The 26,545-nt window shown below is 42.7% G+C and overlaps 1 protein-coding gene across 4 annotated transcripts in view; it reads left to right on the forward strand.

Annotated features, from left to right (window-relative positions):
- Positions 1-293: 293 nt before the first annotated feature.
- The window catches only part of PIAS4 (protein inhibitor of activated STAT 4), a 36,558-nt gene continuing 10,306 nt past the window's right edge, over positions 294-26,545 (forward strand). The window contains exons 1-10 of one of the 4 annotated variants that reach the window (XR_006276990.1): positions 300-441; positions 4,903-5,332; positions 14,220-14,304; positions 16,066-16,107; positions 16,572-16,662; positions 17,046-17,174; positions 17,263-17,368; positions 20,745-20,818; positions 21,035-21,195; positions 21,560-21,759. Coding sequence is in view for 2 of the 4 variants with exons in the window: in XM_038384157.2 (XP_038240085.1) it covers positions 415-441; positions 4,903-5,332; positions 14,220-14,304; positions 16,066-16,107; positions 16,572-16,662; positions 17,046-17,174; positions 17,263-17,368; positions 20,745-20,818; positions 21,035-21,195 (1,145 nt within the window). In the remaining 2 variants the exon portion in view is untranslated. Of the gene's footprint in view, positions 442-1,524; positions 1,677-4,902; positions 5,333-14,219; positions 14,305-16,065; positions 16,108-16,571; positions 16,663-17,045; positions 17,175-17,262; positions 17,369-20,744; positions 20,819-21,034; positions 21,196-21,559; positions 21,760-26,545 lie in introns of those variants that run through there. The other 3 variants (XM_038384157.2, XR_006276989.1, XM_038384158.2) reach the window with 3 other exon arrangements.

Genomic DNA, 26,545 nt, shown 5'->3' on the forward strand with positions numbered 1-26,545 from the left:
TGCAGGGCCTGGCAATTAACGGCCATGGTTACGCCGCTGTATTGGGCTAATGATGCATTCATTAAACCGCACGGCACGGCACGGCACGGCACTGCACTGCATTGCATTGCATTGCACCGCCTCCCGCGGGGGCCTCGCACATGGGCCCCCCCCCCCCGGGAAGAGCGCTGAGGGGCAGCGCCCCGGGCCAGGCTTGGCGCGTCCCCCGGCCCTGTCGCTTTAAGCACCCCGAGGCGCCTGGATCGGGGTCAGGGGCGGGGCGCGAGCGCGCGGCAGTGCGCTCGCGCCGGCTGGCGCGCTGGGAGGCGGAGCGCGATTGGATTGGTTCCCCCGTCCTCCCTCGCACCTCCCCACCTTGATGGTCACGTGACTCGGCGGCGGCTCCCGGCGCGCCGGTGGACGCTGGAAGCCAAGATGGCGGCGGAGCTGGTGGAGGCGAAAGTGAGTGAGCGGCCTCCCCCCCCCTCCCCGGCGGGGGGGTGGGGCCGCGGCGGGGGCACGGGGTTCGGCGGGGGCGGCGGCCCCGTTACGCCCGGGCCACGGGGGCCTCAGGAACCTCCCTGCGGGAGCCGCCCCCGGCTCCTGCCTCCTCCACCGGCCCCCCGCGGGGAACCGGCCCGGCCTGCTCGCCGCTCCCCCGCCAGGGCCCTCACCCGCTAGCACCTCGGGGGCCTGGGCCTCCACTAGCCCCGCCTCTGCGGGTCTGAGCCCTCACTCGTTTCCTCGTCCCTCAGCGTAGCGCCGTCCCCTCCCGATCACCGCCCCCCCCCGTCAGCGCCGTCCTGTCCCGATCACCTTCCTCCCCCCCACGTCAGCGCCGTCCCGATCCTGGAGACACGTTTCCCTCCCCCCACCCCCCCGCGTTGGTGCAGTCCTATCCCCGCCATCCTGTCCCTGGGCACCCCCCATCTCCTGGTGACAGTGCCGTCCTGCCTTCCCCCACCCCCAATAATCTTCCCTGGAGGCTTCTCCCTAATCCCCCTCCCTGGTATCAGTGCCATCCTGCCATTCTATTGCTGACCCCAGCATCAGCCCCTTCCTGGTCCTGGAGACTCCACCTGAACCCATGTTAACGCCTTCCTGACCCTCACGACCCCAGAGAGCCCCCATCCCTCTGGTGTCACCACCTTCCCCTCCAGTCCGGAGATCCCTCCCCAATCCCACCAGCATCAGTGCCTTCCTATTCCCGCCAACTCCAGAGTCCATTTGGCTCAGCCCCCTCTCATCCCCATGCTGATTCCTGAGATTTCCTCAGGGCCTTCTCATCACCCCCCAGCCATGCTTCCCCTGCTTTCACTCCTTGTGATTGATACTTAACACGTTCCCCACCTACTGCTGTCTCAGCCTCTTCTCACCCCAACACTGAATCCGAAGATCCCTACCTTACTCCCCCATTTCAGGGCATCATCTTTTATAATTGTCCTGAAAAAATCATTACAACAAGCATGCTGCTCCTCGCACACCTTGGCTTCCCTCCCCACCCGCTGCTTCATCTTCTCTCACTATTGCCTCCTCCATGTAGTCATTGCCTCAGGTCCCTCCTGCAGTTCTCCCATCCTCACTTCTACTTTTCTCATTTTCCCCTTCCTCTGTGACTCCCTCATGCCGCCCCCTTTCCTGTTCCAATCTCAGCTCAGTGGGCTTCAGAGTGAAGAGTTTGCAAGTGCAGTTGTGGGGTGAGTGTGAAGTGATGACAGATGGGTTTCCTCCACTGACATTTTAGGAAATAGTTTTGGAGTGAGGGATGAGTGAACTGTCCAAATATCTCCTGTGGGTCAGATTGTTTACAAACTTTAAACCCCCACCCCTCCATGAAAGCATAAATGACTTATTTTATTGTCTAAATTGAAAGTATGAAGAGGCTTTTAGAGAAGTGAATATGGTGGTGGATAATGAATGGGATCCAGTGCTTTAAAAGTTCTGGAGAAAACCTTGATATGTCTGTAAATCTGCATATACTAGAGGATTCTGTGATGTCTGATGTATTTGGAGATTGTCTAGTGACATGCCGTTTTTTAAAAATATGTTAAGTTGTATTATACTTACAACATACCTTGTGCATAACAAGCCCCTTTGGGGAGAGGAAGACTTGCAGCACAGGTTCCAAGCCTCTCTTTTTATTGAGTCCAGTTCTGCTATGTGATACTGTTCTCTGCATGACTTGGGCTCTTCAGTTCTTGCCTGCCAGTGAGTGGAATCACAGGTGTACTGTCTGTGAAGTAGAACTGTAATCTCTCAGTGCACACAACAGGGCTTTCATGGTAAAGTTCCCATTCTTGCCAGATGCTAAACGCCTCTGAGTGACTTCAGTGATGGTTGAAGATGCTCAGCATCTGGCAGGATTAGGCATTAAGTAATGGAATGACAGGGCAGACCCGGTGAATGCTGTGAATCTAGAACTGGCTGATGTATGGTAGAAGTAAAATGTGGAGAACCCTGTTTTTAAATGTAGGCATAACACTGGCTGACCCTTTCTCCATGTGTTAGCCCTTCCTCATTGATTATTTCCACTCTTCTGAAAGGAAGCATCTTAAAGACTTCTGTGATCTGTTGGCTGGCTGTAGTGAGAATTCATTATCTTCCATGCTCCTTGAACACACACTTTCCTGTCTTTTGTTGCTGCCCAAAGCCTACATCTATATTCATTTTAAAATGAATAATCTCACTAGATAATGAGAACTGCATATTCATACCACCTCACTCTGAGTTAGAGGTGTGAGGTTCTAGACATATGTCTCTGTGCCAAAATAGCCTGTTTTGCTTTTTTATTATTCAAATCTGATAACATCTCTAGACCTGAAATCTGGGTAAATGTAAACTGCAAAAAGCAATTGAGTTAAGCGCTGGTTTATATGCCCAGTACACCAAGAGAACAGGAAATGAGGAGCAATGAGTACATGGCTAACTCCCTTGTCTAGGGTGCAGAGTAGCAGCCGTGTTAGCCTGTATTCGCAAAAAGTAAAGGAGTACTTGTGGCACCTTTATAGACTAACAAATTTATTTGAGCATAAGCTTTCATGAGCTACAGCTCACTTCATCGGATGCATCTAGGGTGCGTATGCAGCCCGCTTTGCTGTAGTATCTAGGCACCACATGATCAGTAATGTATTTATTCTCACAATGCCCCTGTGGGGTATGGACAAGTTCTATTACCCCCATTTTACAAATGGATAAGTGATGCACAGAGACTGAATGACTTGCTCAGGGTCACACCAGAAGCATGTGGTGGAGTAGGGAATTGAATCTGGGTTTCCCAAATCCTAGATTAGATCCCTAACCACTGAACATCTTTCCTTGGTTTGTCAAAGCTTTATCTCTCCACCCCCTCACTTTCTTTTTCTCACTGAAGAGATTCCAGAACACATCACACTACTAAATGTCTCCTTGCACCCAGATGCATTTGGGATGCATTCTAGGCCAGCTTCGGTGAAATAGGAGGTCCAAGGGGATTTCACAGGAAAGGGGAAGAATAAAATGTAAGACGTTAATTCTTCCTGTGGCCTGGTCTACACTTAAAATTTAGGTTGACATAGCTGTGGCAGTCAGGTGAAAACCAACACCCATGAATGCCATACTTATGCCCACCTAACCCCCAGTGTACACACAGCTAACTCAAGGAAAGAATGCTTCCATCAACCTAGCTACCGTCAGTCAGGAATGTCGTGTTCCTGCAGTGACCAAAAACTCCTTCTGTCACTGTAGCTGTGTCTACGTCACAGGTTATGCCAGCAGAGGTAGAGTGCCATAGCTATGCTGCTATAGCCCCCATAGTGTAGATGTGACCTGTGTTGAATTTCACGGCCCACAAATATTGTTAATGAACATTTCTGGATTTAAATCAGTTGCCATTTTCCTTTAAAAGTTGGCTTGTCAATTTTTCCAATGATCAGTAAGAATATTATTTTCAACCTATTTTGGTAAATTAATAATCTGATTTCTGTATGCCTTTTCCATATAATCAGAAAATAAATATGGAAAAACACCTAGTGTGTGTCTGATTCCATCGCCTGCAGCTGGACATGTAGGAGTGTTTTCTGGAAAATTTCCCCTATGTTTTTCACAAACCAGTGAGCAAGCTGCAAGAATAAATGCAAATGTTCAAACATATTTTCAGGGCTTGAAAAACACTTTCTTCACCCTGGGTGTATGTGAAGCTTTTTTTGGCAATGAGGAAGGCCTTAACAATCCATCTGTGCAGAACGTGCTTTAATTTTAATTAATATTATCTCGCTCTTATCCTTATGAAGACAATCTTCCCCGTGTAGATCAATCCTATGTTATCTTTGAGTCTACAGACAGCTCCAGTTCCCTCTGAGCTTCCCCAAGCAGAAGAAAAGTGAAGTTGACAAGACTGGTCAGTTTCAGTGTTGTTCAAAACCTTAGGATCAGCCTTGAAATTGGGAGTTTCATAGTGCTCCCTCAGAGCAGTAAAAGAAGCAGGCACTGGTCCTATTCACAGGAGAGTTGATTGAAGGAAGCAAGGTGTGAGCTGAAGTAGTTGTTAACCCCCAATACACTTGCTTTTCAACAAACTGATGCAAGATATTTAGTGTCCTTGTAATTGCCATTGTTTCCAGTTGTTACCATGAGATTACTTAGTATTTATCACAGATTTTTTCATAGTAATTCAGTGACTAGCTTGTGTCACAGCTTTCCGATCTGTGTATACTGGCTGATGTTCAGTAGGTCTACTGTGTATTCCCATTGCACAAACAGGTGTCTAATGCATGGCACGTTAAATCAGTTGAAAATCAGGTGATCTAAACAGAAGGGTTGGTGTCACTCTTGCAAGTGAATTTTAATCTTTTGAGTTCCAGGGTACAGGCTTTGGAGAGAATTGTCACTTGATCTATTTATAGCTTTAAGAATCTTTTACTTTAATTTTTTACCTTTATTTCCTAGAACATGGTGATGAGTTTCAGAGTCTCAGATCTTCAGATGTTACTGGGTTTTGTTGGCCGGAGTAAGAGTGGACTTAAACACGAGCTGGTCACTAGAGCGTTGCAGCTGGTCCAGTTTGATTGTAGCCCTGAAGTTTTCAAGAAAATTAAAGAGCTCTATGAGACTCGCTATGCTAAGAAGAGCTCTGAACCGGGGCAGCCACAGCAGCACCGACCTCCAGAGGCACTCTCCATACATTCTTCCTATGACCGTGGGAGCACTGTTGCTAGGACTTCTCTTTCCACGCCTAACATTGACTATCCTGCACTCTATGGGAAATACCTTAATGGACTGGGGAGGTTGCCACCCAAAGTTGTAAAGCCTGAAGTACGGCTGGTGAAACTTCCCTTCTATACAACCTTGGATGAACTGCTGAAGCCAACCGAGCTAGGTGAGTCTCTCTCATATATGCAGATACATTAGTAATGCCCAGGACTCCATCTGGGAAGGAACGGTGAAAAAGCATACAAGTTTTGAAATGATGGCAGCAGTTTTGGTGAGCAGTGAGGCCAAATAGTCAAGAGAAAAAGAAAAGCAGTGGGTTCTCTTCTAGTTGATGTGTATTTATTCAGAATATTCCTAGATTAATTTTTTTTTTACCTTTCTTAAAGCAGGAGCTGCAGTTGCTTTGAAAAGTGACTTGAAAGTCTGTCTTGTTTTGCTGTAGCTTTTGTACCCTTCGCTGAAGGTGCTACCTTTTTAACATATTGCATTCTTGTGTACTGAATCATAATCTGTCCTTGCTCTAGCTAATGTAGCAGTATATTAGGAGAGCAGCTGTTTTCTACGTCATTGTCACAACTATGCTAAACTGGAACAGTGGCCCTTTCTATGCTGATACCAGTTAGTTCTATACTTAATCATGGCAGACTTAAAGCTTCCCACAAATAAAGAAAGGTGACTTACTATTTTAATACAAACACATCCCTCTTTTTATTTTTATAAACCTGTCATGCAGTTCTTTATGCACCATACCTTGTGTTTTGAGGAGCAGCTAGAGGAGCTTGGAAGGTGAAAGAAGCAGCTCCTTCCACCTTGAAGCCATGATAACCAGAGTCTGGGTTAGCGTGGTTATGGTTCTAGGTAGTGATGAGCATTGCCATAACTGGCTGTAATGTGTTTTTTGTGTATGGCATAGGCAAAATGTGCCTTTTTGCTATGGCTGTGGCTTCCTTTGCTTTGTGACCCATCAAACTACACCTATCTTCAATGGCCCGTAGAGTAAACATGGTAGCCTTAGGCCTCATTACAAAACGGACCTTGTTCTGAGCAAAATAAAGACTGAACTTGAGGATCTCCCATTGCTGGAAAGACTTGATCCTAATGTGCACAGAGATGAAAGCAGTGGTGATAAATGAAGATAGTGATATCTTACCAAGATGCAGCTAAATGAACTGCTGCAGTGTCTGAACATGGACTGGACGTTTGAAGGCATGTGGGAAGCAGCCATTGCTGAATACCCTTACTAGGCAAAGTGTGGATTTGTTTCTCTAATGTGGACATAAAAGGCGCTTTCTTTAACCATGTTACATGGCTCTGAGAAACCTGCCAGAACACAAATCAGATAATACTTAAACTGTTCTCTTTAATTCGAGAGAACATAAATTTTAGGAACAGGAAACAGCCATCTGGCCTGTGTGCCTGCAATTTCATAATTTCTTAATCCCATCTTCCTGCTGTTTTCATCATAACCCTTCACTCCCTTCCGCCTTCACAAACTAGGCTGGGTATCCCTTGAGGTTATTTATATCCTCTGTTTCAGTTGCCTTCCTTGTTAACTTATTCCATATGTTTATTACTACTTGTGGAGTTCCCCTGTTTACTCTTATTTTCCATATTTCTTAGCTTCTGGACTACTTACCAGTATAAAAAGAAAACTGTATTGACTATATTGTACAGGCTTCAGATGTATGTGATTTGTCTGCATAAGAAGGCAGTACAGACATTAAGGCTGTGATGACTTAAACAGAGTTTTAGAAATTGGTTAATTCAGTTTTGAACACTTTGTGTGCCAGTCCACTGGAAACACAAATGAAATGTAATCTAATATTTTGAAGGGGGAGGAGAAAAGTGAATTTTTTTCAGCTACAACCTCATCTCCTATTTACAGCTCCAAGAAAAAGGAGTGGAAGCATCTACAGATGATAAATATATTTAGCCTGATTGCCAGAGGGTACTGAAGTTTGACAATACATAGAAGTTCTATGTCGGATCAGATCTTTAGTTTGGCTAGATTGGCATCCTATTCCATATGAAAGCTAGAACCTCCTAGAAGTCCTCTTGTTTCCTGTGCATGTTTGACAAATTTTTTCTTTTGATAGGCGTAACTTGTGCTTCGTCTGTGGGACTTGGTGTAGGGCAGCTAGGTGTGGAACAGATGCTCTTTTTAATTCTGATTTATCACTCCAAATCCATACTAAAATATAGATTATTAACATTTCTACTTCACAAAAAGAAAAGGAGTACTTGTGGCACCTTAGAGACTAACAAATTTATTTGAGCATAAGCTTTCGTGAGCTACAACTCACTTCATCGGATGCATTTTACCGACTCTGGAGGTCTGGCATTGGTGGTGGCAGGGAGTACAATTGCTGAATATCATTTAATGGGGAGCAAGCCCAGTGTATGATCCCAGTGTATAAGCTTCAGCATGGCAGAATGTCTGCGATGTACTCTTTCAATTTGGTAACTGGAAATGAGACTAGAGGCATCTCTACTGAGATCTGGTTCTGGACTCTTGCTCTCCTAGTATTAACATTAGCAGAGGTGATTAGATATCTGAGTGGCTAACTTTTTTGTACTTGGCTCAATAAGATTCCGGTTATCATAACCCAAGAACAATGCTCATGGGTGTGCTAGTGAACTATACTCACAAATACACGCTAATAGTTTGTTTTGAAAACTGGCATGTTGACAATTTAACTCCAAGAGTATTAAGTTAAAAATACCAATGCAAAGTTAAATGTCTATGGAGGAGACATATGTTTCTATTATGTAATGTAATGTCTACTTGATGAGACCGAAAAAAGAATAAAGAAGAACAAAGACTTATCAGTTACTTTGGTTTACTTTCTCTTCTTAACTTTACACCTTTTGTTAAAGCAGGGCAACTTCTGTGTGTAGACTAATCCCGAGAGCTATTCTGTAGAAAATTCAGATGCTGCTGGTGGTATGCCATAAAAATACCTGAAACAGATCTGAGATCAAAGACCTATTTCACATGGACATCATAATGTGGTCTGGGTAAATGTCCTGCTACAGAAGACATTTTAAGCATATGTACTGTGATGAGGGAAACCAGGGAACTGTAACTTTGTGTATTAAAGAAGGATCTTTGTTAATCAAAAGCTAATATGTGCTGAGAAACAACAGAGGATTTCTTGCCTCCTTGAAATTATTGCATTGAGATCAAAAGGTGGGCTATATTTAACTAGATTTCTACCATATGTATGCAGTGGTGTTGTAGCCGGGTGGGTCCCAGGGGATATTAGAGAGACAAGGTGCGTGAGGTAGTATCTTTTATTGGGCCAACTTCTGTTGGTTAGAGAGACCAAGCTTTTGAGCTGACACAGAGCTCTTTTGACCTGAAGAAGAGCTCTGTGTAAGCTCGTCTCTCACTAACAGAAGTTAAAAGATATTACATCACCCACCTTGTGTCTCTAGGCAGACATACTTTTCTCTGCAGGAGAGTGTCAGATTACCATGCTTGCAGACAAAAATACAGCTTCAGGTGTTAGGGCGAGGAGACTTGAAGTGTTTTGTGAACCTGGTAACATTCCATATTTGGTAACTACATAAACACACACGTTATACCAATTCAGTTTAATAATGGATTTAATTAAATCATCACAACTTCCTTGTGTGGACACTTCTAAATTGGTTTTAAGATTGTACACGCAGGGTAGTTGTGCTGCTTTAGTTGAATTGGTACAGCTTTTGTGTGTAGACAAGGCCTAAAACTTAGTATTTGCTGACAGGATTTTTTGTAGACTTTCCTAGCTGTACTGTGGCTTTCAATAAATGCCTTGGTTTTTATCAAAGATGAACATGGTTTGGTAATAATGAAATGTAGTGTGGTAGGGAATTTTGGCTGGTTCTCCTGAGGGGAGAGAAGGTGTGACAGGTGCTTATTGTGGATGCAGAGTGCTGTGGTCTTCACTTGGAGGCAGTGCCTGAGGGGGATCTGCTGGTATCATTGTGGGAACAGAGGGCTACATAATCTGCATGTTCCAGCCACTGTCAGAGTAAACTGTATCTCAATTTGCTTGATACCTTTTGATCTACTTGGCAATTTGTATACTGCTTTTTATCTAGCTATGAGTAATAAAATTGCCAGAATATTTCCTCCCCTGTTGAAGATCATGCTCAGTTCCTGTGTATATTCAGTCTGTCTTGGGGTATGTCTGCACTGCAATTAAAAACCTGTGGCTCAGGCTGGCATGGCTCAGTCTAATGGGCTGTTTAATTGCAGCATAGATCGTAGAATATCAGGGTTGGAAGGGACCTCAGGAGGTCATCTAATCCAATACCCTGCTCAAAGCAGGACCAATCCCCAACTAAATCATCCCAGCCAGGGCTTTGTCAAGCCTGACCTTAAAAACTCCTAAGGAAGGAAATTTTACCACCTCTCTAGGTAATCCATGTTCAAGATCAGGCTGGAGCCTGGGTTCTGTCACCTTGAGCTCTGACTCCAGCCCAAGCCTGAACCTCTACACCGAAATTAAACAAACCCCTTAGCCAGAGCTCTGCGAGCCTGAGTCAGCTGGCACAGGCCAGCCACTGGTGTCTAATTGCAGTGTAGACATACCTGTGATGGCTGAGGCAGCTGCATTCTCTTGATTGCAAAACACACATCCTTGCATTGGACATCTGCTGAGAAATCCTCCCAAGAGCATATTTTCAAGCTGTTGCTTCATTTCTCTCTCTGGGCTAGTTCTCAGAGGTGAACAAATTGGAGGATTTATTGATTCACTTTGAGTTAGAATAAACAGTGCCCATCCATATTCCCTGAGAACCCTGCCGTTTACTGTATTTAAAATTATAAAAACAAAATGCAATGGGCTCTCACCCAAGTCCCAGTATGAACTCCACTACCATCCCCTTACATTAGTCAATATGTATTTTCAAAGGTCAGCGAAATGAATGGGCACTGCATCATACTGTGAAAGTCATCAAATCTGGGCTACTTTGGATTGTGGGATAGAAGGACACTTCAAAGCTCTGGCGCTCTTACAGAAACTCCCATGCCAGCAGCCCTTTTTCTCATATATCTAGTGGAGAATCTAGCATTGCCTCCACTGACTACAACTATGGGAGTATGTCGCAGAAAGAGAGATGGTGAGTTAGGTAGTAGGCTCCCAAGCTATTAAATATGATGCACTCATACAACATACAGCTTGGTGTAGGGAAACCCTAAAACTAACTATCATTCTGACAGCAAAGAGCTTTAAGTGATCGTGCTCAGCTGTTCTCAAACTGGCTTGTGGGTTGGCTTCTCAGAATAAGAATCCATTATAATTATATTGGACTAAAATCCTAAAGGGCTATGCCATGTACTTGTGAGCGTTAGAGGTTGTATGTCTTGTCATAAAGTCTGAGATTTGCTGATCTAGCTCAAACTTCATAATTAATTGACTTCTTTATATCTTGCTATCCTGGGGTTTTAACAGAAATTCATCCCAGCAAGTCACAAAAGCCACACAGTTCAGAAAAGCTGTAACTCATGTACCGGGGATAGCTCACTTTCAGAAAAGGTTTTTGGCTGAAACTCGCTTTTGATTAAAAGTGCCCAACTCTTAAGTGTTAATATGATAGAGGTATATAAAATCATGAGTGGTGTGGAGAAAGTGAATAAGGAAAAGTTATTTACTTGTTCCCGTAATATAAGAACTAGGGGCCATCAAATTAAATTAATGGGCAGCAGGTATAAAACAAATAAAAGGAAGTTCTTCACACAGCGTAAACTCAACCTGTGGAACTCCTTGCCTGAGGAGGTTGTGAAGGTTAGCACTATAACAGGGTTTAAAAGAGAATTAGATAAATTTGTGGAGGTTAAGTCCATTAATAGATATTAGCCAGGATGGGTAAGGAATGGTGCCCCTAGCCTCTGTTGTCAGAGGGTGGAGATGGATGGCAGGAGAGAGATCACTTGATCATTACCTGTTAGGTTCACTCCCTCTGGGGCACCTGGCATTGGCCACTATACTGGGCTGGATGGATGGATCTGACCCAGTATGGCCATTCTTATGTTCTAAGTAGTAAATAGTTTTACGTGACTTTTTTTTTTTTTTTTTTTTTGCTGTTGGCCAAGAATGTACTTGGTTGTGCTTTAGCAAAATGACTATGTGGAATTCATCTATGAGTTATTTAATACTTACCGTAAGATTTTGAAAGAGACTAGTGTCTCATGCTTCAGATCATAAACCAGCCTCTAATTGAGATCAGGTAGAATTCTCCCTTAGGACAGATTATCCCATAACAACTTACTGAACAGCTTTCCCCCACTCTCTTCTTCCCCCTGCCCTTCTCTTCTTCCCCCCCCCCCCCCCCCCCGAGACAGACAGACAGACACACACCTTCCTCTGAAGTATCTGATACTGGCCTCTGTTGGTGGAATACTGGAGTAGATGGACCACTGGGCTGACCCAGTTTGTTTGTTTTTTTCTAGCTTCTTTTGGATCAGGAATATCTAAGAGTTCTTCACTCACATCAGTCTCTCGCAGCCTCCTCTGGCTCTCCCAGTAGAGGTATTGACTAGTTATGGGCGAGAGGAGCTGAACTCTTTGCCAGGAAAGATGAGTTGCCCAGCTCCTTCATGGAGAGGAATAAAGAAAGATCAAAGGGACCCATGTGGCTCAGGTCTCTTAATTCTGTTTCCTTTTCTCTTTCAAGGATAGCCCACTAGCTACAGAAGGAAAGGGAGAGTTTTTTGCTTTAGCAGATTCTGCTTTTCTTATGGAGTCGTATTGACCAGAGAGGCTGTTGCTTCTGAAGAAAGCAGTGCTATGTTGCCTCACAGTCATACTTGTTTTCTTCCCCAGCCTTTGGCAGGACTTGTAGCCCATTACATTTGAGTGACAAGGGAAAGAGGTAATCTTGGAGTGACACCTCACCTGTGGTGTCTGCCCGCTGCCATTTGCCATATTGTAGGGGTAGGCCTTTTATGTATTTTGAGGTAGCTGGTATGCTAGATATCTTGCTGCTGGGCAATACTTCGATGAAGAGAGATGATCGTAACCTCAGATGAAATCAGAATCCTACAATGATGATGGGATAAGTGGGGAGACTGCTTGGGTCATGGCTTTGTACTCTCAATCAGGGTACAGGCATTCCTTTTGGAAAAGGTGGCTGCTTTGAAAAAGAAGAGGGATTCTTACAGGGTGGATTGATTTAAAAAAAATCAAAGTAATTTAAATCACCAAGCAGGAAACCTTGATGTGACTCATTGATTTTAATTGTTTTTTATTTGTACTTTTTAGTTAATTTCTGAAGAGGTTGATTCTCACTGGTGTAATTTGGAAACTATTTTTGCTAACCAGAAGGATACCCTGTACACATTTAAGCAATTGTATGAGCTTCATATACATTTATTCAGATTTGTAATTTTGACTTTTTATTACATTAGAAAATGGTGAATGAAATATTTATTTACTAGATTCATTTCTACTTGTAATTTGTGTCGAGCTACATTTGCATGGAAATTGGAATTCAACTGCAAATGCACAAGGCAGCTTTTAAAAATTGTTTTGTTTAGTTTAGTTATTTGCATTTAAAACTAATTTATTAAAGGAAGTATTTGCAGTTGGTGAATTGGTCTCTGGTCACCATGTTGTTCAAGATTTTAGAACTAGTAGATCTTGTCCTCACATCTAGTTTTTATTCATAGATCAAAAGAGATAAACAAGCTTTCCTGCTTTTTCAAATCCCAATCCGTTTTTCAAATTTGAGTGATCTAGTCTTTGAACTGATCTAATCTAATAAACTGAAATGAAGAAGATATTCTTTCTGTACCTGCAGAAGAGGCTATTGCTGCTTAGCACTTTAAGTAACGAGTGCTTAGCCAATGAGATTTGCTGCCTCTAAACTGGTCAGCAACAGAGGATAGGAGGAATATCCCCTCCCTCTTCATTTCCCCTTCCCACCCCCCCATGATGTGGTGTGCAATATACAGGAGGTCAGCCTAGATGATCTGGTGGTCCCTTCTGGCCTTAAGCTCTGACTTCCACCAGTGCCGTGGTTTGGCTTTCTTTAAAATGTCATCAACAAACATGTACTGCTTGAATGTTGTTCAGTGTGAAATATTTTAATAACTTAGAGTAAGGTTAGGCCTTAACATAGCTGTCATAATTTCTATTTTAATTTTAAATAAGCTTGTTTTAAAAAAGAAAAACATGTAATTTGGATTTTTTTATTAACTGGATTAAAAAAGTTAGTTTAATTTTTTTGTCCACTCTGGGTTGTGGCTAACAGTATCTCCTTATCTGTCTACAGATCATTACATTACCAGACCTAAAACTGCACCATTAACTTACTGTATTTGTTGAAAGAAAAGGAGTACTTGTGGCACCTTAGAGACTAACAAATTTATTTGAGCATAAGCTTCTGTGAGCTACAGCTCACTTCATCGGATGCACATTTGTTGACACCTCTTTTCTCTGCCCTTTCCTCTGCCCATCAGCGTTCTGATGCTATCTTATCACCTGATGTTGATGTTAGATTGCTTTTTTCCCCTTTCCTCAGCCAGTCTAATGGTCCTATCTATAAATACTTTCATGTTATGCATTGACATGTGCTTACATTCCCCTCCCCCCGAGTTCTAGTCTTCATGCTGTGATTCCACTCATAATGTGCTCTTATTTTAAAGTATGCACCTGTTGCCTGATTGGGAAATTGAAGGAACATATTAAAAAATGGGTGGGACAGATTCTACCGCGTGTTAGTTGCCTGGGTAACAAAACAGGCAGGCAAGGAGTGAGCCATGCATTTTGATCAATGGTGCAAAGACATTTGTCTCACAAATCTCTCCCTTCATTATCCTACCATGAGAAGGTGCCCTTTTTGGACTATCCATGCATCTCTTTGGCTTTATAGGCGCATCCTCTAAGCCCAGCAGACTTCTTCTTCTCCAGTGCCAATTTAAAGAAACAAATATCGCTCTAAACAAACTGTGGGTGTATTGATAAACAGGAAGTGAAATGAGGGATCGAACACTACTCATTTCAGTAGCACTTGGATGTACATTGGAGTATAAAGTCTCCTCTTTTTCTCCTTCTCTTCAGTCCCACAGAATAACGAGAAGCTTCAGGAGAGTCCGTGCATTTTTGCATTGACGCCAAGACAAGTGGAGCTGATCAGAAATTCCAGGTACTCTGTGCTGTGTATTTTTAAAACCCTGTTAAATGCATAACTTCCCTGACAGACTTCCCTCCATATTGGGTCTCTGTTCTCTGTCTGGTAACATTGCTCACTTGAGAACACCAGCAGACAGGCTTTTCCCCAACATGAGGCCCATAACCATTTTTGGCACCGTCCAATCTGTCTTGGTCTCTATAGGGTTTCCTTCTGGCTAGTGCAATAAATCCCAGTTAGAATAGTAAATTTAGGCAGGGCAAACAGCATGCAATTATTGAGGTCTTGAAACCTCTTTTAAGCCCACAGTGTGAATTGATTTGCAGAATCTTTTTTGAATCACAGGTTAAAAGCTCTACACTTAATGCCATTACATGAGGATTCTTATAATAGCTACCTGAGCAATTATCTTGCACTCTGCCACTAGAACTTCCCATGATAGCCATGTTCCTCTTCAGTGACATAACTTTCAACCCCAGGAGCAAGATGCACCAGTGCGGGAGATAAAGCTTACTCTGCAGCTGCCCTGTGACTCTGCTGCCCTGAGAGATCAGAGTGATGACAAACCTTTTGGGCTTCTGAGTGAAATGTAAAAACTCTGATACAACTTTCCCACAGTAAACAACCGAATAATAATGTCTCAGATTGGGGCGAGCTTCCTTCTTGAATATTTATTTTTAAGTTAAGTGCTCAAATAATATGACAATCTACGTAGTAAGTAAGTAGTGCCAGGAAATGCCATTCAAAGACCAGCAGAGAGGAAACAATATACCAAGACTTGGGCAGATCTTTCAGGATGATCTAACAAAAGACTGCTTTTGTAAGAGTAAGCTCTGTATCGTGAATGTGGAGAAAGGAAAAGCCAGGAATATTTGGATCCGTGAGGGGATTCTCATCACCTGTAGTCTGATTAGAATGTAGCATGCACTCCCTTTAGAGGTTCTAGTGAGCGCCTGACATCAGATGCAGTGCTCATTCGGGGTAGGTCCTGCCTTCTCTGACACCAGCGAGAAGTATCTAAATATGGTCCCTGCTGATGGACTCTTTAAAGCTGTCAGAGTAACTCCTTTTCCTGTAAGCTATGGGCTGAACTCAACCTCCTGAAAACTTTAAACAATTTAAGAGTATGATTGGATTGTGAAACACTTTCACTGTCAAATCCAGGCAAAATTCTGAGTTTAATCTGGGCATAAGTTAGAGTACATCTTGTGCCTGTGTCTAAAACGTTCTAGTAAGAACCCCGTATTCCGCTATGCAACTTTTCTGAAACTAGTTAATATACAGTTTGATAAAGCGAATAGTGTCAACAGGAATATTCTGTTGGTACCCTAATGCTCAGATTCCTTGATTTGAAGGAGCAGTTTTAAGTTTACTAATTGAATGAAGAGGATGTTGTAGGGACATTGTCAGCCTAAGCATAGTGGGGGGCAGAGGGTGGGAATGTTTTACAAAATCTCATCTGTCTGGAAATGTTTCCATGGTCACTTCATATTTTGATGAAGACAGATATTTGTCTTTAAACATTTCTCTTCAATTTTGGAAACCCAAACACCACAACCTTGGTCTAGTGCACGAGAGCTGGAAAAGGAAACTTAACCAGACTGTTCCTATTTTCCAGAACAAGTGAAATCTTAAAAGTAGATGGCACAAACCCTGACAAGTGATTTAAAAAAAAAATCAGTTGTAATAGCTTTAGGTTATTTTGTTGATTGGATAAAGAAGAAAACTGAGGTTTTGTTAAATGAAAGTCTGTTTGTTTGTGTTTTGTTTTACCAGGGAGTTACAAGCCGGTGTGAAATCTGTTCAGGTTGTGCTAAGGTAAGTCTGAATAGCATGAAATTAATTAAACCCATGAGGCAGAAAACTAGGGGAGGGAGATCACTAGCACAACATGGTAACCATTTCAATGCTCTGTGTTCAGTAGCTAAAATAACTGATCACTTTAAGCAAGTCCCTTGTTTGCAAGGATAGCACAAGCATCTACAACATAACTTTCTGCTGCTTTGACCCTCTTGGTGCTCTGCAGATGATGTGAGTTATTGCTTTAATAGAAACCGCTGGTTACATCAAATTCAGCTTCACAGCATAATGCTAAGTCTATATCATGTCCTCAGTAGAGATTCCTGGGTTTATTGGGCTTGGTTTGACCCGATGACAAGCCTAGTTTAGTTTGGCTGGTACTCATAGCTGGCTGCTGTTGAAGTCAATAGTATATATTAGGATAGAGATCTTTTAAATCACATATGGGATGTAGACATTTAAAGGTCACCATTTCTTTCCAGAATCTGCTACACAGACACTAGTTCCCCACAGGAGGATCAGTACCCTCCAAACATCGCAGTAAAAGTGAATCATAGTTACTGCTCAGTGCCGGTAAGTCAACCCAGCCACGAAGTGTCACTTGACAGCACAGGGAGAATGTGTGCAATTTAAATGGTTCTGTGTTTTTCTGGAAATTGTTATCTGGTGTATAAAGAAGGGGAACTACAGTGCTAGAACTGGATTGTTTTGGCTTTGAAGCTCATTATGTAATGGATTTGGTTTGTAGAATGCATTAACAGTAATCTTGCGAAACTGCCATGAAAGTACAGTGTTAACTTCCCTGCTCTTGACTATCACTTGATAATCTTATCCAAAAAAGTTACTATGTGCATGAGTAGAATTTTGCAAGGCTGATGTTCTTGTAGTTGAAAAGAAAAAAATCCACAGCAATGTGTCTGGTAAAATAAAGAGAGAAATGTCTGTCTTTGCTATAGGGCTACTATCCATCCAACAAGCCTGGAGTGGAGCCTAAAAGGCCCTGTCGCCCCATTAACCTCACGCATCTCATGTATCTGTCAGCAGCGACCAATCGAATCACGGTTACATGGGGGAATTATGGAAAGGTAAATGACTGTGTGACTTGGGAAATAAACGAGCATGTGTGTGGAGTGTGCCCTTTCTCCTCATCCTGTCCCTTTCCTTTCTCTTCAGAGTTATTCAGTGGGCCTATACTTAGTGCGGCAAATGACCTCAGCAGAATTGCTGCAGAGGTTGAAAACCATTGGAATCAAACATCCAGAGCTCTGCAAGGCACTCGGTAAGTCCATGTCATTGTTAAAGTTCATGCAGTCGTCATCAGATTGGAAAGGCTGAAAAGTAAGGCTACTAGAAATCTGTGCAGAAACAATTATCAAATTCTATAGAATCGTCCTCTGCAATTCTATAAAAATTGTGAAATTTCTTGTGAAATTTGAGTAACTTTGCTAAGTTGTGTATTAGGCACATTATCAAATTGCCCCAGATCTGTGCAGAGATTTTTGCAGCACTTTTTCTTGTGGCTATACAGATAAATTATGACGACATTCAGTTGGATTTAGAATTCATTCCCAGATCATATTATGGTGAGTGCTGCTGAGGGTCAATGTCATTCTAATGAGAGGTTTTCTGCCTTTGGCTGAATAATTATGAATGTTGCCAGAGCATCTGCAGGATCTCCAGAGGAAATCTCTGGAGCAAAGAACTCTTCTGTGGAGATGCCCTGCTGCCAATTCCCCTGTGTTCAGTTCTTAGGGCTGAGAGCAGGAGTTCACAGCACCGCTTTCAAATGCAATGATAGCCCTTTAGAAAAGAGGAGATCCTTGGTCGAACCCATTCAGATAGATCATGGTATTAGCTAAATGCAGAACCTTGTTGGAAATCTAGGGAAATTACCTTTCAAAGGCAAGGCAAGGCCAGAACATCAGTTCCTAATAGTCCAAGGAATTTACTTAGTCATTCAGTGATTCCAAATTATATTATGACATAATGGCCACAGCACTTAATTCTGTATAAGAGGACAATAAAAAAAAATCATGGTGTGGTATTCTACGCTAACCACAGACTGCACTTACCGGGCTTAGGGGGCACAATTTGAAAAAAGAGTCTATTTAATGTATAGGGGAAAACGCATATTCAGATGTATCAGGTCCTTGTAGCCTGGTCACTAGCTACAAATGACTGATTATATTGAAAAGAGAGAAGTCAACATTCCTTTAGGAGGTGCAGCGTGGCCTAGTTGATAGAACACTGAATTTGGAATCAAGAGACCTGGGTTCTATTCCCAGTTCTGTCACTGGCCTGCTGGGTGACCTTGGGCATGTCACTTTCTGCTCCATGCCTCGGTTTCCTCATTGATAAAATGAGCTAAAGATACTAACTTCCTTTAAGTGCTATGAGATCTACTGATGAAAAGTGCTAGATAAGACTTATTACATTGCAACAGTTCAGCCAAACTCCAGCATCCATTTGTACAACTATCTTTGGGATTTTCTGTGGTCCCAATATATCTTTGTACCTTGCCCCTCGCTCCCGTCCCTGCCCAGGTGTGGTGCAAATGGCCATGCTGATCTCTTCCAACTCAACATTCTGACAGTGGCTTTGGCACAATTGTGCCTAAATAACCAATGGCCCTATGTGATTGATGGACTTCTGCAGAACTGTTGCATGTTTGCTTATGGCAATCTGAGCATAAGGGGAAGGAAAATGGCAACCAGCTAAGTGTTTGGTAGTCACTAATTGTTGTGAGGCTTATGTATCTAGCATATCTGAAGCAGCAGTTGTGGACTGCACTCCCATTTCCCCTAGCCATTAGTGCTATAAATAAAACCATATCCCATCATTCCTCTCTGAGCCCAGCACTTTCCTTTTTCTTGGAACAGGACCTTGGGTAATCAGAATAGAATGGCTCTTCTTTTCAAAACTAGTGCTTACAATATATCCCCTCAAAGTCTGGAATCATCGTGCAAATATTCTACAAACAGGATTTCCTGCCTTCACTGTTCGCAAGCTTGATTTTTGTCATCAACTCAAACTCCAGTGAGATAGTTTAATAAAAACCTTGGCTTCATTTGGCTGGCAGAGGTGGATTACTTTTGTTAAATTCTTAACCCTGGAGTCATCTTTCTTTTGTTTCGTTTCTCTGGTCACTGAGAAATATCATAATGAGAAATACCATCACTCTGGCTTTACAAAAACTCATTTTTTGTGGGCATCCTGAATCTGCCAGATCCAAGTATCTTGTAAACCCTGCTACAATAGCTACCAGTGCATTCGACAGATAGTTTTGGATTCTGATCACCTCTATATTTCATTAAGCACTAACACTGCCCTTAATTCCACTAGCTTCCCAGGGCTGATTTATTGTCCTCTGCATATGTTTCTGTTGACTGCTATAAGAGCATTTTCTGAAATCAGGTACTTAGATGCCTAATTGTGGAGTTGAAAGCCAAAGTTTCATCACCGATTTAAAAAAAATCATGATGCTAGTTAATAGCTCCTAGGATATAGTTGTTCTCATTTCCCATGATCTGCTGGACTGGATGGAAAATGAATTTAGCTGTTTGCAGAATTTAGTGCTTGGTTTTCTCATAAAGCAACACTATACAAACCCACAAGCCATTATGTTTTAGTTGTAAAGCAACATCTCGGCATACAGCTGTTTCTGTTTCAAAATTGCATAAAGATTCTATTTAGAGCTGTTTTATTATGGTCTGAAACAGCCAAGGTAATGCACCCTTACCCAAAGAGAGGAGATGATGGAAATGCAGTAAACCTGTATAAACAGCAGCACTAGTGGCAGCTTTTGTAATGTTTATGGAGTGATTTTGTTTAGGGACAGTATTCTGTTTATTCAGCACCTGTTTGATTAAAAACATGTCCCTCCAAAAGATGTAAATGATTGTCTCCCTGTGGCCTCTGCAGTCATGTAGGCCCCCACATTTCACCTGCCAGCTAGAGTATCATCTTTGATTCTGTCTGCTGTCCCACCAGATTTTTACACTGGTGAGCTTCAGCAGAGCCTGAACTCCCTATCTCCTGTCCTAATGTGTTGATTCCTTCCAAATACGCCTATTCCCTCCTTGGAAAACAGCATTTTGGCTGGACCTCCTGCCTTGCTTGCTCTCTGGCTTTGCACATGTTAATCTCCCAGACGTGACAAAGGCTGCTGCAGTATAGAAACTGGCCAGTGTGCCCGCAACCCAGCTCATTGGTTAGCTCCAGAGTTGCATCCCATTGGGGTCTGGATAGAGCTAGTCTATTCAGCTCAGATGAGACTAGGAGGGTCAGTTGGACTAGGAGTCCAGCTACCTCGCTATCTCTTGTGCTTGCCTCATTATTGCCGTGCATTACTCCGCATTTTACTATGATTTTTTTTTTTTTAAGTTAGCTTGAGTGCCAGGTACTTGTCCAGTATCTGCCCTAAGGTTGCCGTGAAGTGACCTACTACCACCTCCCACCCTGTTGTCCCTGCTCTCCATGGTTGACTGAGTTGCTTGCATATTGCAGAGAATTTACCGAATCCTCCCCTGGCATCAGCAGTTTTTTCCCCACGTGACAATCGCAGAAGCTTGCCTCTTATACTACATGTTATTCCCAGGTTTAAAACTTAATGTTTATTGCTTTAATGTTATCCACTCTTATCTTCCTGAATACAGTAAAAGAGAAATTGCGTTTGGATCCAGACAGTGAAATTGCTACTACAGGTGTTCGAGTCTCTCTCATCTGCCCGGTAAGTTTTTGCACAGCAATCCAGGCTGTTAACATTAGCTCTCCTATTCATCTGTCCAAACGGTCTTTACAGGATAATCATCTTTTTCACCAGAAACATCTAGAAGCAGTTTCTTATGTATTTGCACATGGCATCAGTATCCAATTTTGGAAGGGGAAGCATCTAGTGATGCAATGGTGGGATGGGTCACTGGTCTGTCTGCTCTTGGTCCTGTAGCTGGTGAAGATGCGTCTGTCTGTCCCATGCCGGGCTGAGACCTGTGCACACCTACAGTGCTTCGATGCAGTCTTCTACCTCCAGATGAATGAGAAGAAACCCACTTGGATGTGCCCTGTGTGTGACAAACCAGCACCCTATGACCAGCTAATAATTGACGGGTGAGTTCACACCCTCTTTCCTCTTCTGCCCCTTTGGTTATTCCTCCCCATCCTCTTCCACGTTGGGCTCATGCTCTGATTTTTAAGGCCTTATAGCTGATCCACCTCCATTTCAAAATTATTTTTAAGTTTAAAATATATAATTGCTCCATGGACATGTAAGAGACTAACCTCCCCGTTACTGGTGGTAGTGGGTTTGCGTGAGACTCGGTCATTAGTCTTTGCTTTTTGATTCTGTAGTTTCTCATCAGCTCACTCTGAAACTCATACAACCATATTCATTTTTCATCTTGGTGACCGCAAAAGCTAGGATGCTTTCCTCTTTTCCATGCAGTGATTGTTGATTGTCATTTACACTCCCTAGAGTAAAACTACTTTACACCCTCCTGACAAGACAGGCTGCCTTCGGCATGCACTCCTCTCCCACTCCTTCGTTAAGGGCCTGATCCTGCAAGATGCTGAAGGTGCTCAGTACCTCACAAGCAGTTCTCAGCACGTCATAAGTATGTGCCAACCATTAATCCAGGTGTCATTAGATGCAGAGCTAGCACATCTAAGATGGAGGTATGAATGCAGTTATAAACCAGTGCTCTGTGGGTACATTTTTTTGGATACTCCACCTGCAAACTGTGCAAATAGTGTCTGTAGTGGTAGGCTGCAAACTCCTTAAAGTCCTTAGAAAAAGCTTTGTTGGCAGTTTTTATATTATGAGTTCCTATAAAAGGAACAAGATATGGGGTTGGAATCGTTGTAGTGGTATATTTAGGGTACTTTGGGCACCTTATTTATGAATATCCACACTTTCAAAGGTTTGGGGTTCTTGTAAGCTTAGTTTGGAATTTTCCTGGCTTTTTAGCCATTGTTTTTATGAATATGTTCTTGAAATGATTTTATTTTTACTTTTGATTCTTTTGGTCTGGATTCGTCAAAGCAGCTTAAGGTTGTAGTCTTGCATCGTTCAGTACTAATCCAGGCTCTTCCCTGCCAGTAGATGGAGATAGTACAACAAAGGCGCTTTTATAATGTTCTTCCATGAATAAAAGGGGCTTGTTGGTTCCTGGTTCTAGTAGTTCAGTATCTGCCTCCAATAACCTTACTTTGGTAGGTTCAAAGAACCTCAAGCTGTTAAGAACTGAATCATCTTTGTTATAACATCACACTCGTTGTTTGTGCTGCTTTCTGAGAGGAGCTTTTTGTGAGTAAGCTTTAAGCTTTCAGATGGAAGATCCTGTGTATTGTACCTCTAACAACGTTACGAGGTCTGGTAGCACTCCCCAGCGCTTACTGTGCCTACCATGCTGTTTGTAAGTGTGCCAGTAGGATTCCAAAAAAAGTATCTAAGGTTTGTAGATAGCCCTACTGGGCTCTGATCCAGCCAGTCGAGTTTGGATCACTTTTGTTAAAACAGCATATGAAGGAGGCAGACCAGAGAACCAAGAGCATTATGGTCCACATTGTAGGACAGGAGGGTATTTTGTCACCCCCAAGCTGGGGCAAGGGTCTGAAGCCACAAATTTTAGGAAAAGTCCTTAAAGACTGGCCAACCCCGAACCATCCTCCTCTTTTTGCCCCTTGTGGAGACTGTGTTTAATATATCTGGAGGAGAGTTCTTTCGTTCTGTCGTCTTATGCTGCACAGTGTGTTCTTGTGGGTCTCAAACATTAGAGTGGCGACCCTAAAAGCCCATGCCTTCAGATTGTGAACCGTAGGGGGTTTTTATGCCCTTTGAAAAAACTTGATGAGAGAACAACTGGCCTGTGAGGGGGCATGTCCTACAGATGCAATATTCAGTGTTGGGGTCCACATACCAGTACCAAGCTTTCTCCTTTGGACTAACATGGTGGCCATTTGTACATCAGCCTGGAAGGGAGAAGGCTTCACAGTCTAGCCATACGTGGGCATCTGGCTGAGTCAAAGACAGTCCTTAACCCTTAGCCTGGAAGACCTTTAAGAATGTGAGCTGCTCAAAGATTAATGCTTGATAATAGACCAGCACCTTGGAGGTAATCTGCTTCCGTTGTGCTTCTCTGAACAAGGTTTGATTCAGTGATATTGGAAGATCATATAAAGAAACATGGAGAGATAGAATTGAGTCTTATCAAGAGGATAGTCCTATCCAAGGAATGTCTGCCTCTTATCATTGAGATCTGGTCTCCATATGCAGGACCTGGACAAGAGTCCTCTACAAGAACCACTGAACTAGCTAGTCCTGGCAACAGATGCCACCCTAAACAAGTTACAGACCTGACTAGGATCCCTGATAGCTCCAGGAACATGGCTTTAGATGCTGATCTCCTTAAAGGAGAGCTCAGTAAACTGGCTGCCTGGTCTGCGAAGAGCAAAGTAAGGAACAAAGTGATGAATGCCATTGTTTCTTATGTGAACAAGACAGCGCAGGATTCAGGAAATGGCTAGGCAGCCTGACTATTCACTGAGCTCCTGTGTGGAAATTGCTGACAATAATAAAAATGGTGATGGCGACAAGCTGCAGAGCTCCTGGTTTCTGGGAAATGAACTCCCCCCCTCAGATATCTCAGACCTCCTAATGGGAATTCCCTCAAATATACTGATGGACCCAATCACAAGAGCTCAGATGAATTCTACAAAGGGCAGATGAGTGAGTATTTGTGAACTTCAACCTAGGTTATATATTCCCATGGATTTAGTCATGCAGACAGTACTCGGAGCATCAAGGAATTCATAGTTACTGATCTTCTCTGGCTCTTGGGACCTCGGGTCCGTCTGAAGCAACCTAGGTATAGATTACCTGTTCACTTTGCCCTGTGGCCAATACATAGGCTTAGATTTTTCTTGGTAAACAGTAAAAATTCAAGTTACTGATATGCAAAGTAAGAAAAATGCTTGAGAATTTTATTAGAGTTTGATTTAAAGATATTTACTTTGTATATTTTGATGTTTGTTTTAACAGTCATACAGCTTTAACTTTTTTTTGAATCTCAACATCTACTATCGTTAAATAATTGTTTGACCCCACCTAATTTCCTGAAACTGTGGAAAATTTTAAGCAGATGAAAACGGAAGAAGGTGCTTAAATAGTCTTTGAGATTATCCTTCAAAATTATTAAATAAATTCGGCCAAGCCTACCAATACATACTCCTGGGGGAATTTTGCATCACTGCGTGTGTGCAGAATTCATGTCCCCCGCAGATTTCTTTGCTTCCCCACAGAAAAATGACTTCTGACAGGAAAGCAAAGGGAAGCTGCAAGAGCAGTCATGTTCCACTTCCTGACAGCACAGGCAGATTGGCTCAGATGCCCAGAGCAACCGGTAGAGGCGTAAATCACCGCGGAGAGGGGGGAGGTGGGCAGTTGTGCAAGTGAAAGAGAGAGAGACTCTGTCCCTCTCACTCGCTATTGCAGCATGCTCGGCATGTAGCGGCAGAGCTTGAGGGTGTTTCTGAGGAGGTAGGCATGGGGCAGGCTCAGTCCCCTCAGGCAGAGCAGAATGTAGCAGCCTGCCCGCTTAATGAACTGTTCCCATTGTCTTTGTGAATTCCCCCCAGGTGTATAAAACAGCTGTAAAAGTTTTAAGGCTCCTTCATATTGCCAGAAGGGTGTAAAGGACAGTATCGCCTTTTAAATGCTTATTGTGCTTTCATGATTAGAACTGGTCTAAGTTTTTGGACTGAAAACATTTCCTATCAAAATGTGCTACATGAACTGTTTGCTACTGGACTTTCTGGAGATGGTCAGTAGCCAATGTAAATTGTGAGTTTCATTTCCCAGCCCTCACTTGCTCTTCATTTGCCTATGATGTAACACTGAGCATATATTTGTTGACTAATAACTAGAAATAAAGGGTCAAACCTAGCTACATTACTATTAGGCAAGGGGGTTTGGGTACTTACTCCAGCGCTCCCTACTCCCATTCTCCATCCATTGTATGGTAGTTTAAATAAATTACCAAAATAATTGAAACCAGAGTGATTATATTGCATTATTTTGACAAAATATGCAGATTTTTGCTAAACTTTAAAACATTCTGCACAGAATTCCCCCAGGAGTAAATACAACAGGAACATTTCCCTTTCTCATTTATAGCCTGGCTATGGAGGACTAGCTTATAGAAGAAAGGATGTTCTGGTAGTGCTATCTCCACTGGCAAAGCTTCGTCGTCTTTATTTTAGAGCAGAAAACACTGATGTAGAGAAGATGAACTCGATCTAATCCATGCCTTTGTCACTAATCTGGCATTTCTCTAGACACCTGGACTTGATATTTGTTCAGTTTTTGTAAAATTGGTAGTAATAGTCAGTCTTTAGGAGTAAACTAGAACGGACCATGTTGGAGTCTCATCTGGATGTTGTCCGTTTCAACAAGCAAAGGAACACAACTCATCCAGTAAAGATCCAAAGAAGCTACTGAAGACCAAGCTAGTTGAGGGATCTCATGTAAACCTCCCTGAACCATTTTACATCCTTAAAGTTCTATTTCTAGTATCCATTTTGCTAGGCTAGGAAACTAGAGCTGTCCAGATTCTGTCGTGAATCAAATAGCAGATCCTACTCAATCAGGACAAAGCAGTGCTCAGAATGGTATCACGCTTCAAGGAAACTTCATGAATGGCGTTTCACAAATCAGGTGTTGGTTCACCCTCATATGATAAAGGAAAAACTCCACAGCCTAGGCATTGGTGATGCTTTCTATAATCTGAATTCTAGATGGTTTGTTCCAATAGCTGTTAAACAAGCACCTTCCTGAGACCAGTGATGAGAAACACTTCAACAGTAGTAAAGCAAATGCCAAACCTCTAAGGCACGATGAACCAGAGAGGTAGTCTCTATCTAGTTAGAGGTCCGTCTCCTTGTGATTAGAGATGGGTAAGGTGGCCATCTGGATTCATGCCATCATTTTTGTATTTTCAGAACAATATGGGCTGGGCACAGAAGCTTTTTCTGATGCAGCCTCTAGCAGGAGGACATTGCATGCATTATACTTTCCCCAGAGATTTCAGCACTAGCTTGAGAAGTCCAGCATCTGGACTGATAAAGAGTAAGAAGAGAGGAAGGCCACACTTTCTACCTGACTTTCTTAATCTGGTGGATTACTCTGTCCTTTCATAATGTAATAAACTGAATATATGTGCACAAGTCACCCAGTGTACTATAGATGTGGCATCGTAAGAATATTGTCTGGGGAGCAGCACAAGGGACTTGTCTAATGGTCTAACTTCCCACTTGCAGTGGGGTGGGAATGTGTTCTTCTATAATTTAAAATTTTAAGGATCTGATGGGCTACAGGATGGGGTGTGAGGAGCCGAGTCTTTGGCATAGTGTTCAAATGAGCTCTAATAACTGAGCTGCTATCTCAGTCCACTTCCTAGTGGAA

This window comes from Dermochelys coriacea, chromosome 25 (assembly GCF_009764565.3).
Source record: "Dermochelys coriacea isolate rDerCor1 chromosome 25, rDerCor1.pri.v4, whole genome shotgun sequence".
In the NCBI taxonomy this organism is placed as follows: Eukaryota; Metazoa; Chordata; order Testudines; family Dermochelyidae; genus Dermochelys; species Dermochelys coriacea.